This window comes from Acartia tonsa, chromosome 10 (assembly GCF_053477335.1).
Source record: "Acartia tonsa isolate MP-2025a chromosome 10, ASM5347733v1, whole genome shotgun sequence".
Classification (NCBI taxonomy): domain Eukaryota; kingdom Metazoa; phylum Arthropoda; class Copepoda; order Calanoida; family Acartiidae; genus Acartia; species Acartia tonsa.
Window position 1 is genome coordinate 31,991,180 of NC_137269.1, and position 26,919 is coordinate 32,018,098.

The following is a 26,919-nucleotide window of genomic DNA, read 5'->3' on the forward strand; positions in this document are numbered from 1 at the left end:
CTTCTCTGTCTGTCTCTCTCTATGTCTCCTCCCTTAGCTCTATTTTTCTATAATTGTATACTTTATTTATTTCTCCCTTTCCATCTCTTTTATTTTATTCTCATTCTCTCTCTCTCTCTCTCTCTCTCTCTCTCTCTCTCTCTCTCTCTCTCTCTCTCTCTCTCTCTCTCTCTCTCTCTCTCTCTCTCTCTCTCTCTCTCTCTCTCTCTCTATCTCTCTCTATCTATCTCTCTCTCTCTCTCTCTCTCTCTCTCTCTCTCTATTTCTCTCTCTCTTTCTTTCTCTCCTAAATACACTTTTAATTATTTTAACTAAATTTTTATAACTTTCGCTTTTTTTTCCTTTTTTCTTCAGCTTTCGCCCTGATAAGGATTCCCGATCTTTTCATGTCCCAAACCACTTTCGTTTTCATTAGTCGCAGATAAGATTGGGGCATATAACGCGCCTTGTAACTAGCGCAAGGCCAAGTCTTGATAACCGGCGCTTTGGCGGGCACAGGGCCGACGCTTTTTCCGCGCGAGTGCTCGTAAAAAAGGTTACGTCGGAGGTAATGGTTTTTGTAAATCTTCAGTGGCTCCTAGGTCATTCACTAGTCAATACCAGGAGCAATACAAATAATTAACAGGTAAACTTCATTTTTATATCCTATTGTAAAAAGTAGTAAGGTGAGTTCTTTCTGATTTACATAAGTTCTGGGATGGTTTAAGGCTATTTTTCTGCTGCTTCCTACAACTTAGTACACAGGCCTCTTAGATTTTAGATTTAGCATCAATAATTAGTATACTTGTAAAAAATCTTAGTCTTGTAGGATTATGCAAATACTTTATATATTTGAAAAACTTTGAATCATATATAGGTTTAAGTTAATAAGAGAGAAATTATTCCTGCACACGCCTTGTAATAATCACAAGTATTGTTTACAATAAAAACAAGGATGACAACATCCATAAAAGCGAAGCAATGAAACGGTAGGACAAACGGACACTAACACTTGTATAGTGTCAGAACTGAATAATCAGAATATATATGTATAAATGTCGAAGCAATATTGTAAGTAAATTTGTTGAAAAACTGCTTGATACAGAATAATGTTTATGGACATACTTACATTTTTAGAACTTGATTATAGAGTTGCTTTGCTTATAATATTGTACTTTGTTGTCCCAGGAATCAGTATACCAAAAATCAGATTAATCGGATTATTAGATCACATAAAAATTTGTTGTTAAAAAAGTAAAAAAAATCAACATGTTTAAAATGAACGTACAGACATTCTGGTAATGATTATAGAGTTGCTACGCTATCTAAATCGTACCTAACTACTACAGGAATCACCATGCAAAGTTTGAAATCAATAGGACAATTCTAACATGCCTAAATTAGTGAAAAGAGCTATCCGTTACGGACGAACGGACGGACGGACCTACCCTAATTATAGAAAAGCTTCGCTTTTAAAAATAATCTTTTTAAACGTTTGTGGTCCTTTTATACAGTGTAGTATCTTCAGGGATCTAAAGTGATAAGACAATGGCCGATACATTGATTTACATCCCCAATGATGAGACACAAATTTACCCCCTCTGTAAATTAGAATTAGTGGTTGTTAACCACTTAATAAACCAACCAATAAAATTTCCTTAAAGTCTCCAGAGGTGTTAAGCCAAAGAATAAGAAAACGTTATCATAAAACTTTAAGGTCTAGTATAATAAACAATCCATTGTACCCTCTCTCTTTCTCTGGTATATAGTATCTGATTGATATAGAGTAATGATATTGATTAAAAAGTTGATGGCTAACTTTTTTGTTTGTATTTACTTACTAACTAGATAACAACTTGCTAATCAGCACCAGGGAAATAGGGAATTGGTAAAAGGACATTTATAAACGGATATTAAATAAACAGATTTGTACCGTTTTGTATATTTATGAGTTTCATTTTATATCACAACTAGCGGCTATAAAACTGTGATTATTTTTTTCGATGTTGCGTTAAAGTCTCTACGTAAAAAAATTTTTCTCGATTTTTTGTGATTTTTCTTGGGAGGGTGGTTGTAACCTCCCCCAAAATAGTTATAAATCTTTCCGGAACCTATGAGAAGCTACCCTTTTAAGGAGAACCCGATCGGTTCAGCGATTAACGAGATTCTTTGGTACAAACAAACAGACAGACACACACATATCCTGTTACTTTATTATAAGGATATAATTCTAATACAGTCTCAACTACCTTACAATAAGAAACCCAGGCTACTTTTTTTATTTTCATTTTGTATTATATTTTTATTCTGCTTATTTTAATATGTTTATACCTTTTTTTATTGAATTATCTAAAACTCTTTTTTTAATTCGAACTTTTTTACTATCTTATAGTTATTTAAATGAATAATCATACATTGAAATAGCTAAACCAAAAACTTAAATACCACACAACATCATGACTGTTATCCTTTGATAACTTTACATTATTCCTTTTTATGGTGGTCTCATGGTCATTTTTAAAATCTAAGCTTAGTTGCAACAGCAACTTGACAGATTGAAAATTGCATTTATTTCAGAATGAGAGGTGTATTATTATTCAGCCTTTGCCTTGTGCCACTGGCCTTGGGTAACACATTTGTTCAGGTTTGTACACTTTTATATTTCAGCTTCGCTCACCTATAATAGCTAGGATTGTTCTTGTTTTTTTTTATGTTTAATCATTTAATCTTTCCGACTATGATAAACAAAATGATTCCTAATGTAGTTGAAAATTTGATTAGTGGGGAGTTAGGACATTATTATTTTAAACAATCCAATTAGAATATAACCTTAATCTTTCACAAATTTAGCCAACGAATGACAGAAAGACATTTAAACTGCAATTTTGTTTTTAATAATATTTTGGTGAATTTTGATATAATTTTTTTTTATTCAGCCTGCCCCCGCCCCCCGCTTTGAGGAGGAGCACAGTGGGTTCGACCTTGTGAAGGTGATGCACGACCTGTTCACGGACAGGCAGGACAGGGCTATCTCCAACGAGGATGAGAACGCTGACGAGGCTGTCAAAAAGGATGATGACTCACCTCACCTCACCCCGGTAAGTTCCAGTTTTAATCTTTTGGTTCATGGAAGAAAAACAAAGTAGCGGTGGCTAGAAATAGGAAAAGCTAATATGAAAATACGACGAAACACACTACTTCGTTTTCTTTCCATGGTCCAATATTTTTAACAAATTTTTAACAAGCATGACATAATTCACAAGTAAAGCAGCACTAAAAAATCTTAAAATGGACATACAAAACAGATTAAAGAGTATATACTCAATAATTAAAGATTTCAAAACAAATAATCATTGTTCTATTTTTTTGTAATGCAGCTACTTTAAAATTAATTTAAAATCAAAATATTCAGGTTACCGACAAAAATACCGAGAAGAAATACAACCAAATAGTCGATGGAATTTACCAGGGGTAAGTTATTTTTCTCGTATTCATTCGAATCCGGTGGATAGGAACCGGTTCTCATCCATACGAAAAAACTATGTCTAGCATCGTATTACATCCAGCTTTCTACGAATATAGAAATGTACGATCATAAGATTAAAACTAGTTTTTTTAGCCGATGCCTTCGGCACCACGGGGCTAAAAAAACTTGTTTTAATCTTATAATTGTACATTCTATTTCCGCGGAAAGCCGTTTATAATACGATACGAGAAATAACTATTATTTCATTTGCTTTTCTCACTCCGTCCGTCTGTCTGTCTGTCTGTATTGCTGTTTTTTGTTTGCACAATTTTTTGTGCTTTTTATAGATGGAGAAGTTGTTTTTTTGCATAAAATCGAATCTTTCTTATTTCTTATTTTCATTATTTACGTTTTATTTCATATTTGTGCGTTATGGCACTTGCTAGTAAAATAGTTTTAGACAAAGAAAATGTACATGAGTAAATTTTAAAATTATACGCAGTGAATCTCAGGGTTTTCCAATTTTCCAAGTGCAAATGGTAAAATTAAAATGCGAATTTTCCAAGGGTTAAGACCTTTAACTGACTCATACTAGAAAATTTCATTCCTAGAAATGATTATTTTTTCCATATTTCAAATCAAAAGAACTTTTATTTTTGCAAAATTATATTAATCTGTGAAATACTTAAAAAGTAAGAAAAATAAAGTAAAAAGTGAAACGATTTGTTTTGCTATAAGGATGCATTTTTGAATTTTTCTTATATTTTAGTATTTTGTTTTGCAATTTCATATGAACACTGTTGCATGAAGGACGAAAAATATGAGCAAATTTCTTGCAATTTTCACCCCCATAATTTTCTGCTTTTTTTCTTCAAATTCAAAAGAAGTTTTTTACTTCCTTTTGTTGAAAAGATAATGAATGCATGATTGTTGCATACAAGTTGTACATGTGCTCTCACAAATTTAAAAGATTCGCACGAAAACAAGAACGACATTCATTATCTTCTTGTAGCGAATCCTTTCTAAAGTATATGTAACACTACAATCATTCTATAGAGTAGCATATCATTTTATTACATGAAATTTTTTATTTTATTTATCTAGAATGAACCAGAAACTGAAGTCTAATGGACTGGACCCCATGGTCCTGGACCTGGAGAAGGCCAAGGCCAAAACCGATGCCATGAGGGCCAAGAAGAAGGCCAGGAAAGACGCCAAGAGGTCCCACAGCGTAGAGAAGAGAGATGCCACCGAAGAGGAACCCGTTGAGGCTGACAGTGTGGCCGAGGCCGAGGCCGCCGAGTCTGACCTGACCGAGGAGGCCAGGAAGATGAAGATGAACCCCAAGCACAAGGCCGCCACCCATGCCAAGAAGGACAAGAAGAACATGAAAAAGAAGAATAAACACATGAAGAAAAACAAGGACGAGAAGAATATGAAGAAGGGTGATGGTAAAAAGGGTGAGAAGAAGAAGGATGGCAAGAAGGGTGGTAAGAAGGAGCACAAGAAGGGTGGAAAGAAGGAGCACAAAAAGGAGGACAACAAGGAGCACAAGAAGGAAGACAACAAGCATCACAAGAAGCACCATAATAAGAACAAGAACAAACACCACTCCAAGAAGACCGAGAACAAGAAGCACCACCACACCAAGAGGGACGCCAACAAGAACAAGAAGAATCACGAGGTAACAGCTTAATTTAAAATAAATATTTGTCAAATTGATTTTAAGATTTATGTATTATATTTCTTTTTAAATCTGAATATCATTTAATTTCTGTTTAGAACAAGCACAAGGAGATGGGAAGCCTCTCTGGAATCGCCTCACTCAAGTAAGTTAGTTTTTAGGTCGCTCCGCTACTTATGGGATGCCTTTTAACTCAGCTCAGCTGATAAGCTGTTTTTTTAGACTGAAAGGCTTCTTTTTAAAAATCTTTTATTCTCCTTTCATCAAAAAAATCAAATTGGATTACATTTTAAGAAGAAAAAATGTTTGTAATTTTTAAAACCCCTATTTATTTTTTTTTATAAAAAAAACTACTATAAAACTCAGTCAGTATGTCTGTAACGCTTATGTAAATACAGATTTATTATATTTTTCTACTCTATTTTGCTCCCTATTTAATATAAATTCTGACTACCATTGGACGTAATCGTCCTTGTTTACATATAATGAAACAAAACTATATTTGTTTTATCTGGATGTATGGGAAACCTATAAAATTAATCTAAGCTATTGGAAGATATACATCGTGAGAGAGAGAGAGAGAGAGAGAGAGAGAGAAGTGTGGGGGGGGGGTCATAGACGTCCAAGGGGGGGGAGGGTAATGGGGTGATTACCCCCCCCCCCCCAAATGAATTTGGGGGTGCCGTAGGCATCCCCAAAATTTAGGATTTTCAATTTTTACCCCCCCCCCCAAATAAAAAAAATGCCTCTATGAAATAAAGATTACCCCCCCAAAATAAGCTTGGGGGTGCCGCCAAAATTTTTATTTTCAAAATTTTACCCCTCCCCCCCCCCCAAATAAAAAAGCTTGGACGCCCCTTGGGGGGGGGGTAAAAAAGATTGTTACTTTTCTAGGATTAACATCTTAATTATTTTCAAATTACATTATTTCAATACTATTGTTTGCACCCCTAGCCTCCAGGGGCAACTTGAATGTTAGTGAGGGATAAAATAGCTAAAAACCTGCATAGAACCTATAAAAAAAGTTTCTCTGAAAGGGAGAACTCAGTATATTCAACAAAGAAACAAATAACCTTAATACTTTTAATGTTTTCTGTTCATGGTCATTATTTCTCAACCTCTGGACATAATTGTACTTGTTTTAAGTAAGAAGAAACTATTTATATGCATATCCAACTAAAACTCATTTGCAGTCCTTACACATACACACACACACCCACACACACATATACACAGCCAAAAACATAAATAAATACACAAGCACATACATACACATAATTTAAATGCTAATACAAAACAAGCAATTTTTATTTGCAAAATAATCCTTGAAAGCTTTATAAATAAAAGAACATTCTAATTTGATTATAATCAATCAAAAAGTATATAGCATATATAGCCATAAGGAGCGCAGCAAAAGCACTAAATAACAAATTTTGGGTATTTAAATCTTAATTGGTTGGTACAAAATATTATTGTCCAACCTTTTCCCAAGTGATTTTGATTTGTAGAAGTGGTAATTTTATTTATCATAATTTGGAGTGTACATAAATTTAACACCCATTGTTTTATTTCTAAAAATTCCTAAATTTCTATTTTTTTCTAGGAGACACGGAGACGTCAAGGTTTTCAAGAACCCCGAAGGACATGAGATCATCCACTCTGAATTTTTCATTGGTCCCCTCAGCCTAGAGGTCTCCAAGTCTGTAAGTATCTTTCTAAAAGCGTAGCTTTTCAGTCAGTCCGTCCGTAACGGAAAGCTCTTATCTTTAATTTAGGCATGTTAGATCTGTCCTTTCGATTTAAAAGTTTAGGAAGCGTAGCAACCGTTTAATCTATACCAGATAGACGTATGTCCATTCTTTTTACTGTGTTTTTGGAGTATGTATTACTTTGACATATAAAGTTAAAAGCAAAGCAATTTTATAATTAGGTCATGAAATGTAATTATCATCATGTATTCAAGTAATTTTGGAAAAGATTTCTACAGTATTTTAATTGAAACTTTTGAATAATGTTGAACATTATATGCGTTGTTACTCTATATTTGTTATTGTTTGTTTGTCTGTCCAGTTTGTTTGTTAACTTTTATGGATGTTGTCGTCCTTTTTAAATTTAAAACAAGGACAATTAGATTAGATAGCAATTAAGCTTTGTAACAAATACTTAACCAATTTTTCACATCCAATTTTTGCCCTTCAAATGACTTTTTTTGTGTTATAATATTGATTTCTTAATCATTTTAATTTTTTAGACCCTCGGCCATGGCAAGTCCAAGAACGTGAAGGTCGCCAGAGCCGTCACCGAGAAGCTCAAGGGAAAGATGGTCATCAAGGTTAGTAACAAGTTTAATCTGCTGTGCTGTTAGTATCTAGGGCCTCCATATTCGAAGAGAAAGTGAGTGTACATGGCCTAAAACCATCTCAACATTAAAATTAAATAGCCTAAAACTAGGATGAAAAACTAATCAGCATCCCAATTACTTCTGATTAATGGTTTTTAAACTGACCAAAAACTGATATAATTAAGAAGATAGTTATCGGATTAATTGAATTTTGTTGATTTATTTTTTTAATTGTGTCCAGTAATGCGACCAAAAAAAGTATTAGCAAAAATATTCTCAACAATTTTATAGATAGACATATGATTTAAATTGTTACAACAATATGATATGCCATTTTTACATTGCTTTAATAGTAAAAATAAAAATTAACATATCATAATTAAACAACACAACATAGTAGTATTGTAATTGCTAATTGTAAGATGATATTTAGTAAATTTGTAAACACACAGGGCCTGTCAAAAATGCCCAGGGCACCGGGCCCTTAGGCCTGGATTTAAATAGCCAACAGCTAAAAAGTATATATTGATTCTCTATTTAAACAAATAATATGGTCCATCAATAATCCTTCTTTTTTAAAAAGTGGGACAGATTTATATGACGTCATATAGGAATCGTCTTCCTCACAGTGCAGTGGGACAGATTGGGCTTCGTCATCATAAACATTTTAAAAGTTTAGAATATTTTTCAAGAATCAGATTTATTTCCATATTTTCAAATCCGCTGACAACCGTATATTATACCATAAATATACATTACTTCTATATTTTTAACCTTTTTCTGTCCCCCTTTTTTAAAATACATATTTTAATCGAGTTGGTTATTTTAACCAAAATATCAGGTTTCCAATTAATCCTATTATTCTCAGAATGCCGACTTAAAATCCTTTATCAACGACATGGAATCAATTTCATTTTTAGGTCGATATAAGCTATTAGATGTAAGTTGCCATTGCTGAAATGTTATCGACACAGAAATGAGGTGGATTCTTTAAAAAAAATTTGCCCCACTAATCGCTTAATGGGGCAAAATTGTTTTCGTAAAAAATCCTCCAAAATAACATAAAAAATCTACAAAAATTAAATAAAATCTTATGTTCATAACCCTTCTATGATTTTGTTTATTTTTTTTGTAGATTTTTAATGTGATTTTGGTGGATTTATCACTAAAACAATTTTGCCCCACTAAACGATTAGTGAGGCAAACTTTTTTAAAGAATCCACCTATGTTCTAATTAAACTTTGACTAAATTATTATTTCACATTACGTCCCTATCATCTAGGGACTCTGCATAGCAGTTAAAACAATTGCCAAAGAAAAGCTTAAAACTACCCGATGGTGTATATTAAAAAAACATCCCCAAATTGAAAACTTAATCTATTCCGTTGTTTGCAAGATCTTAATGGTCAGACCAAAAACAACTATTTTGTGTTAATTTCATTTTTTTGTCTAATGTTGATATATCTACAGAGAGGTCTAAAGGGATAAGACAATAGCCGATAAATTGATGTACATCCCCAATAATGATACAAAATATTAAATTTAAATTAGTGGTTAAAACGTTTGAAAACTCAACTTAATTAACAAAAAATCAAAATCCACTAAAGCCCCCAAAGTTGTTAAGCAAATGAATAAGAAATGTTATTATAAAACTTTGGGTACTAGTGTAAAAAACAGCCCACTGTTCCCTCTCTCTCTGTGAATATAACAAGAGCACCCTTGTTTAACTGGATAATACTTCCGTGTGTTGTCAACCATAATCAGATAAGAATCTTGAGCATGTCACTATTATACACCAGGGAGGGAGGAGGGGGGGAACATTTGGCTGTTTATTACACTAGTCCCCAATAATTATTATATAGTTTTCTTATTTGTTTGCTTAATATATTTTGGGATTTTTACTGAATTTGATTGGCTGTTTCAACCATTAATTGTAATCAATAGAAGGGTAATTTTGTATATCATTATTGGGGATGTACAACAATTTATCGGCCATTGTCTTACCCCTTTAAATTCCTGATTCTACACACACCAGACACACACACACACACAATTACTGGTCATTGTCATTTTTTCTGACCTTCAGATACTTGTTTATCCTTTCCTCATATCAATCCATCTACATTCTACATACCTTTTATCTCTCACAAAATTTTCACTTTTTCATCAAATGTCCTTTGTTTGGAAAAGGTAAGATTCCGTAGATTTTTATTTTTTTATCAACAAAAAAATCCTTTTTTTATCAACAAAAAAAATCCTTTTTTTATCAACAAAAAAAATCCTTTTTTTATTCGTCCTTTCCAATGACACTTTCAAGTACTTGCCTTTTTTTCTCATTCTATCTCTCAATTCAATTCGTTCTCTCTCCTCCCCAACCCCCCCCCCTCTCTCTCTCTTTCTATCTATCTATCTATTTATCCATCTCTCTATCTATCTCTTTATTGCTTAGAATAAACTTTTCTTTTGAAATATACAAGAGAGTTGATTTTGTTTATTATAATTGGGGATGTGCATTAATTTATCTCCCTTGTCTTTTCCTTAAAATATTACTACGAAGTCAGGTATTATCCGCTTAGAAATACCAAAATTTTAAAAAGAAGGTGTAACAACTTTTTTTTTATGGCTAGCCGGTTCTTTTAGTAAGTAGTAGATGTAAAATTTTTCATAGAATTCAGATATGCAATCGGTTTTTTTGTAGACCTCTTATTTTTTAAGTAATTTAAGTTTTTAAAAAAAATAATTAAGTCGGTTTTAAGGTACTAAAACGCAACAAAATAAAAGAAGAAAATGGCCAGTAAGAACAAAAATAGTAAGATCTTTAATTTGACACCTTACTTTTAAAATTCTGTTGAGTAATTATTGAAAAAATCTATTTTTTTAACCTCGGTTTAATAAAAACTTTAGACCTAAATATTTTCTCAAACAGACATAAAAAACATGGGTTCATATATACCTTTAGAATCAGAAAAATATTACGAATCCATTGTAAGCAAAATTGAAAAAAAGTAAAAAAATAAAAAAATATAAAAATGGCCAATTGTATTTTTTGTTCTGGCAACACTATCGTCTTCCCTTTTTTACCCCCTCTTTACCCCCTCTATACCCCCTTCCCATTTTTATACCCAATTCAAAAGTTAAGACGTTGCCTGTACAATATAATATGATATTTTCATATAATTCCTTTTATTGTAGTTTATATACTATATTGTAAACTTTTTTTTCAATTTTGCTTACAATGGATTTGTAATATTTTTCTGATTCTAAAGGTATATATGAACCCATATTTTTTTACTTGTGAAATGATAAAATTGAGTTCAAAGTTTTTATTCTCGTGGGTTTAAAAAAATCGATTTTTTCAATAATTACCTGACAGAATTGAAAAAGTAAGGTGTCAAATTAAAGATCTTACTATTTTTGTTCATAATGGCCATTTTCTTTCTTTTTTTTGTTGCATTTTAGTACCTTAAAATCGACTTGATTTTTTTTTTAAACTTAAATTACTTAAAAAATAAGAGGTCTACAAAAAAACCGATTGCATATCTGAATTCTATGAAAAATTTTACATCTACTACTTACTAAAAGGACCGGCTAGCTATAAAAAAAAAGTTGATACAACTTCTTTCAAAAAAATATTTCTAAGAGGATAACGCCAGATGTTTCTTATCCCATTTAATGGTTTTCAACAATAAATTTAAAGTAACATATTTTTCCTAGAGAGACCATTAAAAAAGTTTAATAGCATTTTTGGTAACAAATGTTTAATGGTATTTTTAAAAAAGTAAAAGTTTAAATTTGGCCACTAAAAGTCCCCAAATGTAAAACCATTAAAATCTCACATCACAAAGAAACAAAATTTGTTTGAAATAGCTTTAGAATTAATTATATCCTATAGTATAAAGTAGTAAGGTATTTTTTGTCTGAAGAAAAATATCTTACACAATCCTAGTCCGAAATGGTTCATGGAAGCTTCATAATTGTCTTGAGATGGTTCTAGGCTATTTTCCTGACCCCTATCGTCCTCTCCTAGATGGTAGGGGGGAAGCAACTAGTTACAAATATAATGGTATAATTCTGTATAGGTGCTATAGCTTTGAGTGTTAAGCTTATTGTGTAATTATAATAAAAACATTATAGTCCTATGTTGATAAAATAACAGCATAAGAGTTTGTTACCCTAGTTGGTCAGTTAAGCACAATAATCAAACATAAAAGGATTTTAGTGATATGTAATTCCATAATACGAGCAAAGAATTTTTGAAAGAATTAATTTCCCAAAGCAAAGCTTTATCCTAGGAAATGCAAATGTTTATAGCAGACAAAAAAAAATTAAATTAATTTGAATTTTAGGTGAAATCTGACGGAACTACCACTGTTAGGTCTGTTCACTTTCAGAAACCCGAACAGGTAAACTTTTAAAATAACATTAATTCTAAAGAAGTTTGATGTGTGTCTGTTACTTAGTTTCTCTAGAACATCTATACTGGATATGATATAAGTTGCGCTTTGATTTGGATCTGTACAGTTTGGTATATGTCTCCTTCAAAAACCAAATAACCTAAGAAAAAAATGAATTCCTCACTAAAAATAACCTAAACTTTTTTTTACATCCTTCTAACTTTAAGGATATTAAACCTTTATATATTTTTTTAGAAAAATATTCATTTTTAATCTACCCCCTAATGTGATTTACAACCCCATGTAAATCTAAATTTAATCTTTATGATCCCCTTGAAAAATTAAAAAAAAAAAACTTTCTTCTTCTAAGGTCAGCCTCATATTTCAACCTTATTTTTTTAACAGAATTCAAGGCAAGAAAAATTTATTGCCTAACATAAATGGTCAAATTGTTATAGAATTTTTTTCAACATTATAAACATTTTCTTGGTGGATTTTTCAAACAAGACAATGAGAACGACTAATTGTTTTGTTGATGTTAAATACCAAGGGGAACCAAATTTTAAAAGTTTGAATCATCCTGCAAACCCAATATTGCAAACCATGTATTCTTTTTTTAATTTGTTTTTCATAAAAATTATCTAAAACCTGGAGAATGCTTTAAAACCCTAATAAAATTTGAATGCATAGAGACAGAGATAAATTTGGAAAACGAGGTCATTTCATTTTAAGTGGAAAAAAGGTCATTTTGGTTCAGTAGGAATACTTTCACTCTTTTTACGAGGATGTTTTCACAATGTTTGAAATATTTTATTCTCAAAAAGAGCACAAAATATTCAATTTCCCTCATTTTAAGCCATAATTTTGTTAAAATAGCTAAATCTTACTGTTTTGCTAAAATACTAGTTGACAAAAAATAAGAGTGACCTGATTTTTTTCTTTCGAAAAGGGGGGTAGTTTAAAACCTGAACATGTAAATTAAACTTGAAGGACAACCATTGTTATCTTTACAAATCTATCAGTGGGTTCCGAGGGGTTACAAAAAAAATAAAAACATAAAATTTACACTTTTATTAACATTACAGTGAAATGATAACAAAATTATATCTATTTATCTTCTATAATACAAGAAAAAACTTTGCTTTTTTAAACAAATTTTTTAAAATAGAATTTTAGGCATCCTTAATTATTTTCTTAAAATGTGGACACACAAATTGTAATTACGTTTTTAGGGCTTTAACTTACTTATAAAATATTGTATTTCAATACAAAACATAATATATTATAGCAAATTAGGTTGACAGTTTCATTTTTTGTCCACAATCTTTTTTTTAATCTTTAAGAATGAATTTTAAAAATGCGCTGAACTCTTTTTAAAAAAAAATATGCGGCATTTGCGCCTACGACTAAACTTAGCTTTTCTACCAGGTTGATGTCGAAGGTAGCCTAGATGTTCAACCCAAGGAAAGTACTTAAACTTTTCACCATGATTAAAAATATGCTTGCAAGGCTTTTAGTGCTTTTTAAAAACTTGCTTCTTACTGCATTCAAATATGCATGCTTAATAAATAAAAAAATATTTTTAAAACTTTCCTTATTTTAATTTATTCAAAACATAATTATAGTTTTTTAACAGGTTAACGTACGTGGAAGCCTGAACATGAAGAGCAGCGAATCCAAGAACCTGGCTGAGAAATCCTACTTCAGACTGCGCCCTGTGGCCGCCCAGAGGCTCCTCATGATTGCCAAGTCTATTGTGAAGAACAAGACCACTGTCGAGAAGCAGTAGAGTTTTAGGTTTACTATAATTATCTATTATTTGTAAACTTTATTTTAAAAATGAAACAGCAGCTAATAATTGCTAAACCCATGTTGAATTCCTTAATAATGGCTTAATTATCAAATTATTCCACTATTAAAGACTTTAAACATGACTTATAACATCATCTTTTTGTGAAAACTTACAAAAAGAGATGAATAAAAATCAAATTTGATATGAATTGAATCTCTCAATCATAAGAAAAAAGCGCCTAGTTTTTTTTCTATAAAATATTTCACATTATTAAAAGATTGCACTCACTCACATCATATGTTGTTCATATTATATTATTTTTTGACCTCTTTTTATACATTTGTTATTGTTATTGTTATTTTTGTTGTTGTTATCTAAATGTCACATTGTTCAGCTTATTGTTAATGAATTGTTATTAGTTTATAATTGTTTCTTATTTACTAGTTTTATCAAAAAGATGATAAAAGTGATTGCCCCCCCCCCCCCCCACTCTCTTCAAAAAGCTATCTCGTAGTAATAACTTATAGATTCTCATTGGTCAAAGTCTAAAAGTCTAGACATTCTTTAAAAGAAGCCATGTAAATCACATGAAAAGAATAAATTTAACCACTATTAATGTCAATGGACAAAAAAGGGACTCTCGTTATCAAGTGAAACCATCACAAAACAAGAATGACAACATCCATAACTGGTAAAGCACAAAAAAAATCATGGATGAGATTACGGAATTAAAATTAACAAAAGTTTTCTTGGAGAAAAAATCACAAAAATTTTCTTATATAATTTTTGTTTAAAAAATGTAAAAGTAGCTAAAAACCTGACAAAAAGGAGTCCGACCGCCCTGGGTGTTTTTAAAAGCGAAGCTTTTCTATAATTAGGGTCGGTCCGTCCGTACGTCCGTCTGTAACGGATAGTTTTTTTCGTTAATTTAGGCATGTTAGAATTGTCCTATCGATTTCAAACTTTGCATGGTGATTCCTGTAGTAGTTAGGTACGATTTAAAAAGCGTAGCAACTCTATAATCATTACCAGAATGTCCGTACGTCATTTTAAACATGTTATTTTTTTTGCTTTTTTAACAACAAATTTTTATGTGATCTAATTATCTGATTGATCTAATTTTTGGTATACTGATTCCTGGGAAAACAAAGTACAATATTATAAGCGAAGCAACTCTATAATCAAGTCCTAAAAAGTCCATAAACATTATCCTGTATCAAGCAATTTTTCAACAAGTTTATTTACAATTTTGCTTCGACTCTTAAACATTTATATTCTGATTATTCAGTTCTGACACTATACAAGTGTTAAAGTCCGTTTGGCCTTCCGTTTCAATGCTTCGCTTTTATGGATGTTGTCATCCTTGTTTTTATTATAGGAGCCAAGAAAGTCACGTTTTCACTAGAACGTGTAAGACGGGCATTTTCAATTATGGAGTTGCTTTGCTACTTAAAAACTTACTCTATCTTCAATATACGCCATGTAAATTTCATTCTCCATAAAAATTTAATGTCTTTAATATAACTACCGACAGACAAAATGTTAAAAATATATTCTTTGTGGATGGATGAATATGATCTATCATAAATTTGGGGGCCTTCTTGCTAAGCATAAAATAATTGGACATTAGGAATTACAAAGAAGCCACAGAACTAAAATTAATATTTTCTGTAATCTAATAATCTCGTTATTCAGGAATCGATATTTACTTGGATATATTAACAGGGGAAAATTTTTCGCCAATTTAGGTTGCTAATATGGACCTCATTTATTGATTAATACGTTCATCCATTAGGAGGGGCTGGATTAAGGTAAAGGGGGTGAATGATGGTATTATTATTTTAGACTAAAAGTATAACTTTATTAGAATACATGAAAATCTGGTGCAACATCCAAGTAATTATAAATCGATTTATTCTGGTAATATTTTCAGAGAAATAGGGACAATGGGCCGGCTGTAAATTACACAAGTCCCCAAAGTTTTATAATAACGTTTCCTTATTCGTTGGTTTAACAACTTTGGGAACTATAGTGAATTTTGATTGGTTGTTACATTAAGTTGAGTGTCAAAAATTTCAACTACTAATTTTGATAACCTCCAAGGGGCTATTTTGTGTATCATCATTGGGGATGTACATTAATTTACCGTCCATTGTCTTATCCCTTAGATTCCTAAATTTTTTCCTTTTGTTTTCCTTCTTCTGTTGATAAATATTTATATATTCAAGTTGACATAACATCAAGTTTAGTGGAACCAGGGATATGTAAATGCAAGATAAAACTTAATTATCTCCTATAATTCATCATAATTTTCCCTACATACGTATAATATAAAGCATGAAATAGAAACCAGGTATTCATTTTCCAAAGCTGGATCTTTAAATCATTTTAGTGGTGAGTCAGATCGGGGTGAGCCGAATTTCAGCCAATCACAGCGCGGCATTTCATAAAATGCTGTGCTCTCATTGGTGGAAAGTTGGCTTACCCCAATCTGGCTCACCATTAAAATGATTTAAAGATCCAGCTCAGTATGACTTCAAATCAAATTATTATCCGTTTGGGTAATATACCGGTGTTGGGTCATACTGAAATAGTTATTTCTCGCATCGTATTATAAACGGCTTTCCGCGGATACAGAATGTACAATTATAGGATTAAAACCAGTTTTTAGTAAGGTTAGGGCCGGATACTTTTTTGGCCGGATACCGGATGTCCGTCTGATTTATATGCCGGATATCCGGTTCCGGCCGGATATCTGGCCAACGTTCGATACAAGCAATTTACCGGATATCCGGCCGGATAACCGGATATCCGGCGTCAAAAATCAGCCGGATATTATGTAACTGGATAGTTTTAATATCCGGTATCCGGCCGGATATTGAAAATGACTGGAAATCCGGCCCAACCCTATTTTGTAGTCCCGGGACTTTTCGATTTCAAAAGCTATATACTGCTATATCAAGTGATCATAAGGGACAAGATAATAAACAATGATTTGATGTTTATTCTCAATTATGATTAACCAAATCACCCCCTCTTCTGTCGACTTCTAGGCTAATTTAACCAACCAATCAAGATTTAATAAAAACAAGGATGACAACATCCATAAAAGCGAAGCACTGAAACGGTAGGACAAACGGACATTAACACGTGTATAGTGTCAGAACTGAATAATCATAATATAAATGTATAAGAGTGAAAGCAAAATTGTAAGTAGATTTGTTGAAAAACTGCTTGATTCAGGATAATGTTTATGGACATACTTACATTTTTGGGACTTGATTATAGAGTTGCTTCGCTTATTAGATTGTACTTTGTTGTCCTATGAATCAATATACCAAAAATCAGATCAATCGCATGATTAGATCACATAAAAATTTGTTGTTAAAAAAATAAAAAATCAATATGTTTAAAATGGACGTACGACATTTTGGTGATGATTATAGAGTTGCTACGCTTTCTAAATCGTATCTAACTACTAAAGAAATCACCATGCAAAGTTTTAAATCGATAGGACAATTCTAACATGCCTGAATTAACGAAAAAAGCTATCCGTTTGTGACGGACGGACGGACAGACGGACGTACGGACCTACCCTAATTATAGAAAAGCTTCGCTTTTAAAAATAAAATAAGCTAAGTGTCAATTCTACATCCTTTTAGCAAAATCGAAAAGACATCGAACCTATTACCTCACTAATCATTAACATTAAATTTTTTTGAATTTTATAATATTTATCTCCATTTACCTATCACTGACTTACTTGGCTGTGAACAGTCACAAACAATTTAAACTTTAAATGTATTTCTAAACTAACTTTATCTTACTCTAAATATGCAGGGACGTGCAGGGATCTAAAGGGATAAGAAATACAATGGCAATTTATGTATAACTCCAATGAAGAAACACATAATTACCCCTTTCCGTAGATTACAGTTAGTGATTAGAACGTTTTGACACTAAACTTAATGAACCAACAAATCAATATTAAATATAAAAAGTCTCCAAAGTTGTTGAGCTAACAATTAAGAAAATGTTTTTTAGAACTTTGGGGACTAATGAAATAAATTGCCCAATGTCCCCACCCTCCCTGGGGGAAGTGGCAAATAATATTCGGGAATAGTTATTTCTTTCATCGTATTATAAACGGCTTTCCGCGGGTATAGAATGTAGAATTATAAGATTAAAACCAGTTTTTTTTAGCCCCGAGGTGCCGTAGGCACGGGCTAAAAAAACTGGATTTAATCTTATGATTGTACATTTTTATATTCGTAAAAAGCTGGATATAATACGATGCTAGACATAGGTTTTTTCGTATGGATGAGAACCGGTTCCTATCCACCGGATGCGAATGAATACGAGAAACAGTATTGGGAGATAAAATAATAAAACTGTAAATAAGTATAAAACTCGAAACCTAATGAGTTAATTATTTCTCTGTTGCGAAAACAAGACATACGGACGGACATACCTTAATTATAGAGTAGCTGTGCTATTTTTAAATACTGTTTTGTCCAAAAGTAATTTTTCATCCTGTACAAAATAGCAATGCTTTTTAAAACCAGCCGGGTCCAAACTGGTACCATTATCTCGACTACAAATGGAATTTGCTGATGACATTGCTTTGTTAACAAGCAATATACGTCAAATGCAAAGAAGGACTACCATGATAGCTGAAACTTCCAACAAAGTTGGACTTGAAATAAATGTTCCAAAAACTAAAATACTCAAAATAAATTCCCAAGAACTAATAGCTATTGGTGACCAAATTCTTGAGGTTGTAAATTGCCTTTAGTATCTTAAAAGTAAAATTGATGAAGCTGGAAGCATTGTGACAGATATTTAAAGCTAGAACGGCTTTTGCTAGCTTGAACAAAATTTGGATTTCCAACAACATCTCCATAAAGACCAATCTCCAAACTCCAAGATAGGGAAATCAAAGTTCTCTGCGATGCCTCATATTGTATATAAATGTGATACTTACTTAAAAAATACGTAAATACAGGATACTTTCAGGACGTACGGATTTTCTGGTGATGATATCAGAATTGTTACGCTTTCTAAACCATACTGTTAAAAGAATCATCATGTAAAGTGAAAGGTCGATAGTACAATTCTTACATTAACAGTTATATAGAGCTAACCGTTACACACCGACGGACAGACACTTATTATATAAAATCTTCACTTTTAAAAATGATATAAAACATTTATAAAAGCAAAGCTCAACAACTTAGACATATGAGAATTGACAAACATAAAGTCACTGCACCTGTAATATCAAAGAAACAGAATATTATTTTGAAATCTAAACATTTCTAGAAAGCATTTAAATGGAAAAGTTTGGATTTAACAACTTTCCTCAGAAATTAATGCATTTACATATTTTCTGTAAGGCGATAAACCTATAATTAGCTAGATTCCACCACAGATTTCCCTGACTTTTTTAGTGATCCGTCTGTCAATAATGGATAGATTTTATTATAGAAGTTTTAGAATTTATGTAAAACTTGGCATGTTAATTCCTGTATCATGTATTGTATATGAAACTAGCGGCTACGCCCCTAGAGGTCTCTATGGAACTTGAGGATGGGGAAGTTCAATTTAATAACCCAATTCTTGTATTCTAGTTATAATAAAAAGTAAAAAAATTTTTTGTTCACCCTGTGACAGTTGCTCAGTGGCCAATTTTTCATTTATATTTTCCTCCTTTTTTATGTTTTGTTTAACTCTCTGAAACTCTCTCTTCTGTATTCAAATGTCCAAATTTAAACTGATTAGAAGATTGATAAGAAAACTCAGTCATCAATAATTTATGGCATCTGTCCAAAAATTGTATCAGCCTTGAATAGCAAAGCTACCATACTATTAGGGTTGGTCCAGTGCGTTAACTATATTATTATTCACAGACGTATAACGTTTGCTTCCCGTTTTTATAATATCAAACTTCAATAGAGGTTTTATAAAAGGACGAAATTAACTTTTCAAAAAATTGCCGCTAAAATGAACCAATCACTTGTCTCCTTACTGAAAGCCATCCACCAATAATGCGCTGGTATTTTGTCAACGAGACAAATTATTTGTTTATTTTAGCGGCAAATTCTTCGGTACATCTTGTAAGCCCCACAGGCCGCTACAACACAAGTACCTTGATACTCTGCTCTTATTTTTGAAATAAATAAAAATAAGGGGGGGTGTTGTATATTTTTTTGTTAGTTTATTAATTAATTCAGGTTAGGAAGCCTGCATGGTTAGGACCCCCACTGTGGTTAGGCATAGATTTTAAATCTCTCTTATTTTCATTTTTTCATACATATGAGGAGGGAAGATTTTAGGGCCAAGCCCCGAGTTTTGAGTCTCCTTTTTGGCGTGGTGCCTCCTTGTTTCTAAACTAGAACTGTCATTTCCTTGTCATTTAAAATATCTTTGAGATTTAATCATAAAGATTTGGTTTTCCTTGTTGTAAATTTTATAATAAAAAAAATCACATAAGTTTTTGTTTCTGTCTAATTAAGGAATCGAAAAAGATGCCGAGGCTTCGCTTAATTAGGGCGTGTCCGTATGTCCATCTATAAGCCACAAAGAAAAAAAAGCTTTAGTTTTAAAGGTTTCGTGAGTTTTAAGCACTTTATTTATCCTTTGATTATCCTATATTTTCTTTATATTACAAACTTATTATTTTTAGTAGCAAAGCTACTCTACAATTCAATTTGACTGTCTGTCAGTAAGTCCGTGAGGCTATGGGAAAATGAGATTTACTCGGCTTCTATTGATGATAGACAGCTGATATTTTTAGCGAAGAATTTATTCTTTACATTGTGTCTGTTTGTCGGTGGATTAGAACCGGTTCTCATCAATACGAAAAAACTATGTCTAACATTAATTTATAAACAGCTTTCCGCGGATATATAATGTACAATCATAAGATTAAAACCAGTTCTTTTAGCCCATGCATTCGGCATCTCGGGGCTAAAAAACTGGTTTTAATCTTATAATTGTACATTTATATCCGCGGAAAGCTTTTTATAATTTGATGCGAGAAATAACTAATTAAGGCTTCGTGATTTTCTTTGAGTTTTGCATATTTGTTCTTTTTTTCCATTGTTATGAGAACTGACCATCTGCTCTATAATTAACTCTGTCTGTTTATCCTTTCTATATTTTTATCTGCTTCGCAACTTATGGATGTCGTCATCCCTATTTTAACAACAGCCTGCTCTATTATTTTTCATCCAATTTGTTGTTTACATCTAATGCTGCGTTCTGCAATAACTTTCAGACAAACTCCTTTCAATTAAATGTCTGTTCTGATATGTTTTTATTTTTTTAAGAACAAAGTTAAACCATCCATGATTAAATGATATATTTAGAGCAATAATATAATTATAATCAGATTTTACAGATGCAAAATTTATTTTTCAAAGAAGGTGTCCTAACTTTTTTGATTTTTATTTAAAATAGCTAGTCGGTGTTTTTAGTAAGTAGAAGATGTAAAATGGCCCATAGAATTTATATATGCAATAGGTTTTTTTTTGTAGGCCTCTTATTTTTGAAGTAATTTAAGTTTTTGTCTTAAAAAATTAAGTCGATTTTAAGGTACTAAAATGTAACAAAACAAGGATGACAACATCCATAAAAGCGAAGCACTGAAACGGTAGGACAAACGGACATGAAGACTTATATAGTGTCAGAACTAAATAATCAGAATATAAATGTATAAGAGTCGAAGCAAAATTGTAAGTAAATTTGTTGAAAAACTGCTTTATACAGGATAATGTTTATGGAGATACTTACATATTTAGGACTTGATTATAGAGTTGCTTCGCTTATAACATTATACTTTGTTGTCCCAGGAATCAATATACCAAAAATCTGATCTATCGGATGATTAGATCACATAAAAATTTGTTGTTAAAAAAGTAAAAAAATCAACATGTTTAAAATGGACGTACGGAAATTTTGGTAATGATTATAGAGTTACTACGCTTTCTAAATCGTACCTAACTACTATAGGAATCACCATGCAAAATTTGAAATCGATAGGACAATTCTAACATGCCTAAATTAACGAAGAAAGCTATCGTTACGGACGGACGGACCGACCCTAATTATAGAAAAGCTTCGCTTTTAAAAAGAAAAAAAATTGCCATTATGAACAAAAATAGTAAAATCTTTAATTTGACCCCTTACATTTTTAAAGTAATTGTTGAAAAAATTTATTTTGTTGAACCCCGGTCAATCAAAACTTTGACCTTTGGGAGCTCGTCACGAATGGGTTAAAAAAGAATCACAAATGTTAGGACACCTTCTTTTGAATAAAAATAATTATGATTCTAGTGTTTTCGCCCCAAACATCTAAGGGAAGAATGGCCTAAAACTATCGTTCATGACTCTAGTCTTGCGTTCTTACCCCTCAATTGTTACAGGGAAGTAAAATACTTGATCATCTCAACCCTTGATTTGAAAAAAAAATGGCATAAAACCATCCCGGGAGCTATATGAATATTCCCTAAATTGGAGAGCAAGATCGGTTCAGTGATTACCTACCAAGATAAAACAAATATCCTAGCTAATTTAAATAATAGGATATAAAATGGATCTTGGACAAAGTAGCTTCGGACAAAGTAGCTTCGGACAAAGTAGCTTCAGGACAAAGTAGCTTCCGGACAAAGTAGCTTCAGGACAAAGTAGCTTCCGGACAAAGTAGCTTCAGGACAAAGTAGCTTCCGGACAAAGTAGCTTCCTAAGAAAAGTAGCCTCCACTGTTAATAAAGGTCATGGCCGCAGCGCTCGGCCCCCTGGCCTGCCTAGCCGCGGGCGCTCGGCTCCCTAGCCTATAACCTAACCAAAAAATTGTAAAAACATTATTAAAACTTATAAAAACAATATTAAAAATTGTAAAAATCTATCAACCAATGCAAAATCCACGAAATTCTAAACCACCTATGTATTATCAGTTGATGATATTTTTCTTAAATAAATGTTCTGAGGCTAACATAGGTTAGGTTAGGTTATAGGCTTGGGAGCCGAGCGCCCGCGGCTAGGCAGGCCAGGGGGCCGAGCGCTGCGGCCATAACCTTTATTAATATTAGAAGCTACTTTTCTTAAGTAAATGTCCTGAAGCTACTTTGTCCTGAAGCTACTTTGTCCGAAGCTACTTTGTCCAAGATCCTATAAAATACATAATGTAACGATGATGAAATATGCAGGGCTCCACAGCCGCAAGCTGTCCGGCCATGTTATGGTAGCAGCCGCCATCTGTCCACTTAATTTTTTCTTTTGCATGGCTGGAGTTGCGGCTACCGAGCCTTGAAAACATGCATTTGCAAAGACAATTATTCTTCAAAAAAACAGGACAGGAAAATATCAAGTAAATATGTTTGTGTTACAGACAATTTTTACTGTTAATATTTTTATTTCATCCATTAAAAAAAAAACGATTATGAGCTGGATCTTTAAATCAATTTAGTGGTGAGCCAGATCGGGGTGAGCCAACTTTTCACCAATGAGAGCACAGCATTTTATTAAATGCCCCGCTGTGATTAGCTGAAATTCGGCTCACCCCGGTCTGGCTCACCACTAAAATGATTTAAAGATCCAGCTCTGAATAAATATTTGCAAGTCCTGTTTATTTTTATCTTATTTTAATAAAAGTCTTACGGTATTTATTTACAAATAAATGGAGTATGATAATTAAAACATAAGATAAATAAATCTAGACAATAATAGTTATTTCTCGTATCGTATTATAAACGGCTTTCCGCGGATATAGATTATAAAATCAAAACTAGTTTTTTTAGCCCCGTGGTGCCGAAGGCACCGGCTAAAAAAACTGGTTTTAATCTTATGATTGTACATTTCTATATTCGTAGAAAACTGGATATAATACGATGCTAGACATAGTTTTTTCGTATTCATGAGAACCGGTTCCTATCCACCGGATTCAAATGAATACGAGAAAATAAGTTATTATATATACAAGATTAAATAAACATTAATCTAAACATCAAAGTAAAATGATGTCTGTCTGTCTGACCTAGCTATTGGCTCAACCAATTAGTTTGTTCATTTCAGGAAATATATTTACCAGTCCTATGTAGGTTTTTAATAAATAATAAATAAATTTGATAAATATTGATGTTAATATGGAATTAATGTGAAAATTTCAGTCAAATTATAAATTTAGCGATTAGCAGCGGCGGTGAAACCCATCGCCACATGCCAAATTAAATGTTATTGTTACACTTATAATTAGGCTATTGTTTTACTATTGTTTGCGACGTTTTTTTTAATATGCATAAATTACTAAATCAGTAATCTCTGTAACAACAAGTAAGAATCTTCCTATAAACAAATTCCAATTAGTACCATGATTTTAGAGATATTTAATGATAGACATGTCAAACCTTTTTTACTACACTTTGAGTTAAATGCAATATCTAGAAATAGCGGCTACGCCCCTAGATGCCTCTAGGGGCACTTGAGGAGGAAAGAGTCGAATTTGATAACCCAATTTCTTATTTTAGATTTTAAAAGTGAAAAAATTTTTTGGGGGGATTGGGAATATTTTTTTTTTTTTTTTGGGGGGGGGGTTAGGTGTGTCGCACCCCCCAAGAAAATAGTTATTAACCATCCCGGGACCTATGAAAAGCTACTCTGTTAAGGAGAACCCGATCGGTTCAGCGGTTAGCGAGATCCTTCGGTACAAACAAACAAACAGACATCCTGTTACTTTAGTATAAGGATATTAAATAACAATTCAGATCTTTTACATAGAGTTTACACATAATATTTAAATAATAGATGAAGTTCTTTACCGTAAAAAACAAAAAGTGGATCAAAAAGAAAACTGGAAGCATAAGTTACCTACTCTGTGAGAAAAGGAATATATATTATGATTGACTATAGGTTTTCTGAAATAGATTTTCTGAATGGACATAAATGTAGAAAAAACGTATAGACTGCGTGGGGACAGGGGAATATTCAAAATCAAATAAAAGTGGGGCTATTTGATATGATCACTTATTAACAAAAAAAATTCTAAAATGATATCAGGAAGTTCAGATCTAAGCTAAATAGAAAAAAAATTGGCAAAATTTACTTTTTTTTCGGTGTTCTCTCCAATTTAGGATATTTTTTTCATCGAATATACTCTCTCCTTTAAGTGTCAAAACGGTAAAACCTTTAAAAAATACCTTTCTTGTCAATGTCAATGTCAATGAAATTTTCAAGATTCAATTTGGTTGTATTCTGGAAGTTAAACCAATCCTGAATTCTAAAAAAGGTGGTCTCCAATCCCCTTCTACGCCCCATGTAAACACCCTTCCTAATCGACATTGGTGAACAGAAGTCATATGATGTTACATGGTGTTTATACAATTTCCATTTTTTTTTATTGGCAAATGATAATAAATAAAATTGTGTAAAAAAGAAAAAAAATTATCTTAAAATACTCAATAATCTTGCTTAGAAAAGATTGCTTATAATCTTTTAGTCAAAATATTGAAGGGCCTTCAATGAATTTAGGGAATACCAAAATGAAATGTTATTATTTTCAATGTTTTGTTTCTTATATAAAGTATAAAAGACTTTGGCTAAACTAGTCAACTCTAAGTCTATAATATCCAGTAATGTTTTACTTGACTGTTTCGAATTCACACTAAATGTCCAATAATAGTAGTAACTTGATATGGATTTCATACACAGCGACAAATAAACACTACAGCAAATATTCATGTATTATTGTTTTACAAATTTAGTAATTTCTTACCGATATGTTATAAGTCTTATTGCTGAATTTTAATGCATATACCTAATCATTTTGTGCTGTCTTTCTATTTTTTAATTTTTCTATAACTGCTCACAAGTTCTCATAGAACTATATACTTTGTTTCTTTTAATTCAAAAAAAAAATTATTTTGTTGTAAGAATAAAACACCATAATAAAATAATTGGTGAACTGAAATTAGTTTCCGAATGTGAACACATTTTCCTAGGTGTTTCCCAATCCTATCTCAATATTTGCTACTAGCTAAAAAACCTTCAAACTTCCAAAAAAAAAATCAAAATTTGAAGAATTAAAACTTTGAATGTATAATGTATAAATCGTTAATACATTCAAATTTTGATTTTTTTTTGAAGTTTGAAGGTTTTTTAGCTAGTAGCAAATATTGAGATAGGATTGGGAAACACCTCGGAAAATGTGTTCACATTCGGAAACTAATTTCAGTTCATCAAATAATTCTCACCTGTCTAAGAAAGCTCAGGGATTTAAAGGAATAAGAAAATTGCCAATAAATTAATGTACATCCCTAATATAAATACCCAAAAAATAACCCTCTTGTAGGTTATAATTAGTGGTTGAAACGTTTGGACACTCAACTTAACAAAGTTACCAAAAGTTATTAAAAGTTCCCAAAGATGTTAAGCCAACGAATAAGAAAACATTATTATAAAACTTTTGGTTTTTAGACTAGTGTAATAAATAGCCCATAGTCCCCCCCACTCTCTCTCTTTGAGTGAAGCTACTCAATAATTTGATCGTCGATCATTCCGTCGGTAAATAGGAAAAGGTTTTTCTCTTCTAGTAGTTTTCAATTTAACTCACGACCGTTGCTCAAAACAAAGCGCATCCGCTCGTCGTCGGGAGGTTATAGGTTTAACACTGCGTCATAACTAAAGACATCAAAAGTAGGGGGAATGCCTTGGCTCAAAACAGGAGCAACTCATACCATGCACTGTTAGGACTTCGGAGACAAAGGTCGTGTAATCAAAGAGTTAGTTGTCTGATGGGTGTTACTTAACCTGATACCCTGGGTGTTTGGACAGAAAAGGATGGTTTTCCTGGGTTGTTTTTGTAAAACTTTTGGGACTTGTTTAAAAACAGCACAATATCCCCCCACTTTGTTTTTGTAATGTTATAAGCGAAGCATATTTACTAACAAGACTTTAAAAACAGGGATGGCAACATCCATAAAAGCGAAGCACTGAAACAGTAGGACAAACGGACATCATCACTTGTATGATGTCAGAACTGAATAATCAGAATATAAATGTATAAGAATAGAAGCAAAATTGTAAGTAAATTTTGTTGAAAAACTGCTTGATACATAATAATGTCTATGTACATACTTACATTTTTATGACTTGATTGTAGAGTTACTTCGCTTATAATAATGTACTTTGCTGTTCCAAGGAATCAATATACCAAAATTCAGATCAATCCAATAATTACATCACATAAAATTTTTTTGGTAAAAAAGT

General features: G+C 32.1%; 1 protein-coding gene across 2 annotated transcripts; it reads left to right on the top strand.

The window, feature by feature from the left end:
• The first annotated feature begins 517 nt into the window (after window positions 1-517).
• LOC145329910 (uncharacterized) lies at window positions 518-14,082 on the top strand. 2 transcript variants are annotated; one of them, XM_080174373.1, is made up of 11 exons: window positions 518-625; window positions 2,557-2,623; window positions 2,916-3,077; window positions 3,392-3,450; window positions 4,550-5,129; window positions 5,228-5,274; window positions 6,733-6,832; window positions 7,381-7,461; window positions 11,817-11,873; window positions 13,293-13,326; window positions 13,499-14,082. In XM_080174373.1, the coding sequence occupies exons 2-11, from the start codon at window positions 2,558-2,560 to the stop codon at window positions 13,651-13,653; spliced, it is 1,341 nt and encodes a 446-aa protein (XP_080030499.1). In that variant the 5' UTR covers window positions 518-625; window position 2,557; the 3' UTR covers window positions 13,654-14,082. The 2 variants fall into 2 exon arrangements, with proteins under 2 accessions (XP_080030499.1, XP_080030500.1); XM_080174374.1 differs by lacking the exon at window positions 13,293-13,326 and having other exon boundaries at window positions 524-625; window positions 13,501-14,082.
• Window positions 14,083-26,919: the final 12,837 nt, after the last annotated feature.

What these genes read in the sequence shown, in the direction of transcription:
- LOC145329910 (XM_080174373.1), top strand. Translation starts at nt 2,558, where the DNA reads ATGAGAGGTGTATTATTATTCAGCCTTTGCCTTGTGCCACTGGCCTTG. An exon ending in TGGGTAACACATTTGTTCAG is followed by an intron (nt 2,624 to 2,915) that starts GTTTGTACACTT and finishes TTTTTTATTCAG; the next exon opens with CCTGCCCCCGCCCCCCGCTT. An exon ending in AGAACAAGAAGAATCACGAG is followed by an intron (nt 5,130 to 5,227) that starts GTAACAGCTTAA and finishes ATTTCTGTTTAG; the next exon opens with AACAAGCACAAGGAGATGGG.